This window comes from Orbicella franksi, chromosome 12 (assembly GCF_964199315.1).
Source record: "Orbicella franksi chromosome 12, jaOrbFran1.1, whole genome shotgun sequence".
Taxonomy (NCBI): domain Eukaryota; kingdom Metazoa; phylum Cnidaria; class Anthozoa; order Scleractinia; family Merulinidae; genus Orbicella; species Orbicella franksi.
The window spans coordinates 13,126,262-13,133,761 of NC_138156.1; the positions used below are offsets into that span (position 1 = coordinate 13,126,262).

General features: G+C 38.8%; 1 protein-coding gene across 1 annotated transcript in view; it reads right to left on the minus strand.

Moving 5' to 3' along the window:
* LOC145463957 (uncharacterized) overlaps window positions 1-4,871 on the minus strand; it is a 10,742-nt gene extending 5,871 nt beyond the window's left edge. Inside the window, exons 1-2 of the mRNA XM_081447751.1 lie at window positions 4,714-4,871; window positions 1-528 (exon numbers count right to left, since the gene is read on the minus strand). The exon at window positions 1-528 is cut by the window's left edge and continues 499 nt beyond it. Of these exons, the coding sequence (XP_081303877.1) occupies window positions 1-448 (448 nt within the window). The 5' untranslated portion in view covers window positions 449-528; window positions 4,714-4,871. The remainder of the gene's footprint in view (window positions 529-4,713) is intronic.
* Between the last annotated feature and the right edge of the window lie 2,629 nt (window positions 4,872-7,500).

Genomic DNA, 7,500 nt, shown 5'->3' on the forward strand with positions numbered 1-7,500 from the left:
TTACGAGTACTGACACAAGTTTATTTATCGGAACAAACTCGGTACAGTTTACTCCCTCGAAACCTTTCCTATAAAAAGGATATCCATAAAGTGAATCATTTCCCATAAATTTCTCGGGACAAACCTCCTTCTTTGACGTAGACTTGCTAGAACTGAAACCACCTCCAAAAAAACTTTTATCCTCATTCTCTAAATTTTCACCCAAGGATTTTATTATGCCGCGTAAAAGTTCAACATTTTTTCCAACGCGGTGAAAATGCAATGGAGAATTGACCAAGCTTCTTTGTGTCTCGGAGAGTTCAACCGCTAAACGCTTTAAATCATTAACTAGATTTAGTGCATGGCGTTTTCTGGTCTTGTGAAGCTGTTTGGAGAAGAATATTATCATCAATATGCACAAGACAGCGAGAAGGACGAAAAGTAAACGATAAAACTTGAATCTGCTCATGGCGCTGGTATTTTGTAGCTGGTAAAGATGTCCATGCTTCAGTTTTGATCTTCGTATTCTTCAGTCAAGATCTCGAAAGCCTGCGAGAAAAAAAAAGCTGAAGTAAAAAAAAATGCCTGCTGTCGAAACGAAGGAGAATACTAAGACCGTGAGCAGTTTTTCAACCAGCATGAAGGGAATAATAGTACCTTCAGTTTATAGACTATCTGTAGAGTAGCGGCTAAGCCGAAGAGGTGAGAAGAAAGCAACTGAATGAATCAATGACTTGATATTACAATCCATGAACTCTCCCTTCGTCCCTCCGTCCCTCTCTCCCCTACATAGGGGTTGAACCCAGGCGGGAGAATCCAGAGTAACTTGCATGCGCATGCAAAAGGCCGCCATTCAGTTTCAGCAGTGGGAGAAACGAAGATGGTGTTTAAAAGAGAGGAGTAAATAGAACTGGTTCTTAAAGTGTTGACTGTGGTATCGTGAGTGACGTTTGGAATAGGGTTTTTAAGACAAGCTTTCCAGTTTTGGGGGATTGCGTTAACCAGGCGATAGTATATGATGAAAGGAACCTTCAAATTGAATTTTATTGCAAGTTCATGCCACTTCAAAAAGTCCTGATTTTGGTTTAATATGTCGCTTATCTTGGTAACGCCGGCGTCATACCAATTTTGATAAAAAACGGGTTTTTATCCCACAAGAATTTTCCTGTTATTCCACAGTATTTCGTTTTTAGGATTTGTTTTGGAATCGATGCCCGTTAAGATTTTGAACTCGCACCAATAATCTAACAGTTTTTTTTATAAAATGTGGGCAGCGCATCATCAAGGTCAAATATACTTGTTGCGAAGTTGCATTTTGTTAGGAAGGCTAGACCACCATGTTTGTGCAAGAGCTGGTTAGGAATTATTTTCCAGGAGGCTTGTGACTCGTCCTGAATTCTGTTGACCCAAGTTATTTTGAGCGCTTTTTCCATGATCTTAAAATTACACATTTTCAATCCGCCGTTTTTCTTTTCCCAATTATGGTGTTTCTTTTGATTTTAGGGGGCTTCCCTGCCCAAACAAAGTTGAAAATTAGCTTATTTATTTCTTGAATGTAGTGATTTGAAACAGGGAGCACGGAAGCTGAGTAAATTAATTTAGATATCCCAAGTGTTTTGATTAGGTTAATCTTTCCATAAAGAGTTAGATTTCTCCGTTGCCGAGTGTTAAGCGTTTTCTCGAGGTAAAGTATTTTTTCACCGAAGTTCAGTCTGTTAGCACCTTCTTGGTTGTAAGAAAAGAAGACACCAAGGGCGTTGATGGGTTCTTTGGGTCATTTAAAACCAAAAGGTTCATCTGTTCTGTCTTTCCATTCGCCTAACCACATTGCTTCGGTTTTGTGGTGTTTATTTCTAGACCAGAATGCTCTTTGAAATCATTTAACACCCTCAATAGACTCGTAACGGAGTCGAGGTCACGAACAAATACTGTTGTGTCGTCGTCATATTAACTTATTTTAAGCTTATGCTTGTTGACTTGGATACCATAAATAGTGGGATCATTTTTATGGATCTAGAGAGGAGTTCTATGCCAAGAACGAAGAGGACGCCAGACAACGGACAGCCTTGTCTGACTCCCCGCTGCAAAGAGAAAAACGTTGAAGCATGACCGTTATTCAGAACACAGCTGGTAACATTATTATAGAAAGTTTTTATCCAATTTTGAATGTTATGGCCGAAGTTGAAGAGCCAGATATACTTCTACTAGCCTTCGCATGCAAGCGTTTCCGTATCGTACCTATCCCCTTCAAAGTCAAATGGTCCAGCCTTACACAGTATTACCGTGCTAATATTTAAAGACGAACCACTAGCCTCAGACCTAAGCTGACCTACACCTCTATTCTGAACCAAGCTCGAAGCTAAATCTAAAAAATTACTTATTGATTTCCTATTAGCGAGTATAGTATTGGAAAAAAGAGTGCTATTTTTCAAGTTAGTAAGCACCTGCCCGCCCCTTTCGGGTGTGTCGCAATTATCATTCTAGGTTCTGACGCCACGCAGTTTCAAATTACCAAATTTAACTATAAACGAAGTAGCATCTACAGTATATTAGTTATGCACTCTCCTTTTAGCGGAGCACCATAACTGTAGGAACAGAACTACATGCATGCATAGAAATATAAAACCATGCAACTCTTTTTCATGGTCAACATAGCTAGCGGTATGGATCGCGGGCGTGTGCGCCCAACAACGACGCGCAACATGGCGGCCATACTCCAGCTAAGACCAAGTCATGCAGCCTTGGTTTACAATGTACATCTTTGATATTGGCTATGCATGTCCATGTTGTGGTCAATTGACACCTTTCAAAACAAGGTATCCGTTGACCAGTATCACATGGTCATATCCCGGGCTCATATTTAGAGCTCATTGAAGTCACATGTTTTTTGAAGTTGACTGTTGATCAAGTACTGGTTTTGGATTTCATTCCAGGTTAACTTGTTGTAATCAGGGCCGGGTTGTTCGGAAGCCGGTTAACACTAACCCAGGCCGGATCAAAACTTAACCGAAGTATAAATTTTTCTTGCATACAAATGTTTTTCACTACTTTTGTTTTGTATAGTTTGAGATTATTCAAACCCAAACCACAATGTAAACAGAAAACCTCACCGCAAAGTTACAAAACTCAAATCAAAATTCTCGCTTATCCTGGTTTAGCTTAATCGGGCTTTGAACAAACCTGTTTTTTAGTTTTTTTCTTATCTCTTTCACTGTTCTTTTGTTTCACGTCAATGAGGACAGACGCCGGGCTATGTCGGAACATGATGGTTTGTTAAAAATTCTAAAATGTTGAAATATCACCCGCCTGCCTTTCAAAGAGATGAAAACGCTGTATTTCAACTTTAACCGACTTCAGTAAGAATCATTATATTGGTACATCCAAAATTTGTTTCTTAGTTTTTTTAAACTATAATGCTATAGTTTAAAAAACGCCCGTATTTCAAATAGGCGCCAGTTGAAGGCATTCTCTCATAGCTCTGTCAGTCTGAAACTCGTCTAAAGCTTCCATGTTCCGTGCGAGTTTTATTTAGTTTTCAGTGGATAACGATTTGTTTCCTCCATTAAAACAGATTTAAAAAAAAAAACATAAGCCAGGTCACAGTTGGGCAGTCAAGGTTGAAAAAAAGAGCCTCGCTTCACTGAACAATCGCGCTTGGTCCTCGACCACCAAACTTACGTAAATAAGCGGTCTGGCGTTAGCACGGACGTCGTAAATATTTACTGTAATGCAGTTGATAGCTTGCAAAGCCGTGCTCTAAAATCAAGTTTAGTACATACACGATAGGGTGGATCAGAGTGTACTACAACGAAGAGAAACTTCACCTGAATTTTAATTTTCCCATGAGATAGACCTGAGCGAATAGCGCAATAAAACAATAATTTCAACCAGAAAAATGAATGCAATCCTGCGTTCAAGGATATCACTTGACAAGCAAAACGATTTACCTACTTGTTCGGTCGGGTTAGATCTTACTGAAGAGCCAAGACAACACGAAGGACAACACGGATTATTGGCGCCATGGGTGTCTGCACGTTTTGCCTTTTTAAACAGAATTTTCGTCTGCGTGTTAACCTGCATTTCAGTAGACAATGTTATAAAATAAATAATCCATGATGTTAGCTGTGTATTATGAGTTATGATGCACTTGGGAAATTTATAAAGCAATCAAGAAGCTAAATCTTTTCCGTTTTCCCGGGACACCATCCGTTTTTATCCTGATGCAATTTTTTTGCTTATGTTAATAATGATAACTTTATTTACGTGTCAGTGAAATTTAGCTATGTTGTTATGTTTCTGTCTTGTTGTATGCTATGTTGTGTTTCTTTAATTTCATGTTGTATGTTGTGTTTCTTACGTTAGGTAGCTTGAGAGAACGGCAGTTGCATCATAACTCGGTGATGTACGCTGATACACGAATCCGTTGTTTAATCTCTTTATACATGTAATCATACAATACCAGGAGGAAAGCGACGCGAACGAAAGTTTACAAGAGAGAGAGAACTTTGGCCTTTACTTTGTGAAGGAAGCGAAATGCTTCGGTTACTAGATTCTTAGATCCATGGAGTATAATTTAAGAAAAATGTTTAAAGCGCTCTGTAGTTAGAAATCGAACAGCCCTAACCCCAGAAGGATTCATTTTCCCGCCTATATTTTCAACGAGACTCCACCCAAATTCATGAATTAAATCACAGTTCTTAATATTTTATTCTCAAATAAAGTTTTCTGCCTTACCAGTTGATACGGGTCTGCTTTGTAAAGTGTTCCACTAGTCTCGATCTACTGCTGTTGACGGCGTGCCGGAGAGACCCTTCGATGTCTACTTGTATATTTCCATGGATAGTAAAAGACTGGATTGGAAACGTACATCACGTGGGTAGATTTCTCATCGCCGATTGGTTGTTTCGTGCTTCAAGATGGCGTCTGATGTTCTCGTCATAGTGGAAATTACATGCCATTAGGGACAGCGCGTCTCCCAACCCCAAAATGCATCGGGAACGAAAGAATATCGAGATCGAAATGTATTGTGGGCCAAAATATAATCAGACAGTGGGAGCCTAACACTTGGAACGCCTGGTTAATTTCAGCTTCAAAATGCAGATAGCGACCACCAGCTAGCAGTCCACATTTTCTCGCAATATTTCTGAAAGGAAACACGAATTATCCCTCGAATGTCTCAGTCACAGAAATTTTTGCTCATCAGATCAGTTGTGCACCATGGTATTTATTATCTTGCAATTCATTGACCTATTTGTTACTAGTAAACGAACCTTAACTTGTGTTGTCTATGTAGAAATTATATGTAGTTTCTTGAATTTGCTTAACAATAATCATAACGGCTTGTAGTGTATTAAATGCAGTAATACAGAATTTCATACCGTAATCCCATTATAATTCCACACACATACCAACATTGAAAGCCTGAAAATATGTAATGTAATATATAATAATATTTATCTGTTTTTTGTTTCTGTAATGTTTCAGATTTGTTGCTTAAAAACAGTATAAACTCTAGAACAATATGAAATAACTATATTACAATACTGAAATGACAGTACATGTCAGACATGTTCTCAGAGTCCAATTTTCCTGAGAATGTTACTCGAGCCATGTATGGCAAAAAAATATTAAATTAATAGTAAACTTGTTGCAAAATCAATATAGTTCGCACTGTGCCATTCACGACTTACATGTACATGTACATGCATATATCTGTGGGGGGCTCAAGTTGATAAAAATCCTACGGAAATGAGCTGATATGATCAAATATTTATGCAAAGCACGATGCCCAGTATTGTGATAGCTCACTGAAGTTAAATGTGTGAAACACAAGACTAGTTTCACCTCATGCCAATAATGATTTCACATGCTTATCCCTGTTCTATTTTGCGGAGCATCAAAAAACATGGTCTAATATTATTATTAATACCAGCTGCTGGAATAGTCTTGAATGACTGCTCTGTCCTTTTTTTTTGCTAATAACAGAATGATTTCAATTGAAAGAGAACTGGTATGTTCCATATGGGTCGTCCAGAAACAGTTAGAAGCAGCTTTTAAAATTTCACTAGTCTGACTTGTAATGATTTCATATATTTTCTAGTGCAAAAATGTGTCCTACACTAAATGCTCTAAATAATGATATCATCTTCTCTATTTAGCAGAGCATCACCAAACAATTTTGCCAAGGGACCTGTAGATGCAGGTTTTCATTATCCCTGGTGATCTTTTTCATTTTGATAGAAGTAAATTATGATGATGTTCATCACAATGAAGAAGCTAAAGACCTGTGGATAACATAGGCCAATATGGCAGTAGCCTGCTAGAAGGCTAGTGTCAGGTTGCACAGTTATCTCTAGCTGTTCAAATCGTCAAGAAAACACGTACAGCCTGCTACTGATCATATCACAAGGGCCATTTTCTAGATGAAAACCTAGGTCAAAAGGTTTCTAAAAACACTCTTCTATCTTTGTACTACACTAACCACATGTCCTGCATTTTCATGGGGCGGTGCATTTTGTTCATGTTAGAAGGAGTATTCCTTTCCAACATTGTTGTCTTTCTTTTGTTAAAGGATTTTGTGTTTGCAAACATGTGTTGTAAATATCAGAGTAGTCCTGGAAATGGGTCATGAAAAAGGGTTTTACACATAATGCTCAAATTTGTTGTCATTATGCGAATGCTTGATGATCAAAAAATCTCACTATACATTGTGCTCAAAAGATGTCGACCAGTATTTGTCACTGTTGTGCCCACGTAATTCTAGATTCTCTTGCCTCACTGTTATGCTCAAAATAATGCCAGCACAATGTGTAAAACCATATAATGACCACTAATGGGGGTGAGGGAAAGATGGAGTGGTCATCAGTGGAAGTTGTGGCACTTCCACAATAAACAAACTAAAAATTTGTTTCACACTGACAAGAACACAGCTTCGTCTCTGCTCATGGGCGACACAAAATATAACCAGTATTGGGTCGGGCGTTGCAAGAAAATTGATTCTTTGATCACTGGACCTGTTAACCATCAGAAAAGAGGGCTGTACAAGGCTGCCACAGCTGCGTTCACCAGAGTAATAACACCACATATATCAGTGCAACTGTATAGGGAATAGTTACTGCATCGCCAGTCACATTCATGACCCTGCCAATTAGTCACACTGGGAGAGTGGGCAAGCACCAAATGACTCTTTTGTACGTTTCAACTTGTGGAATGTGCCGTGCAAAATCATTGACGACGTCAATGATGTCTGGGGGAGGTTGCCAATGATTACCACCATTTTCAGGGCTGCCAATGAAAGTTTTGCCATTTCTTTGTCCCACATTCAGAGCAAAACCCAGCCTTTTTAATGGTCCAAGGTCAAACAACTTAGCTTTCCTCGTCATCTTGTTGTGGATATTAACAATGATGTTAGGGCATAGTAGCATGGTATCGTTTTACATGTCGTTAAGCTGTTTTAAAACCCACGTGACGTGATCAGTAGAGACCCAGCCTTGCGTTCCTGATGCAGCAAGATGGGCAAGC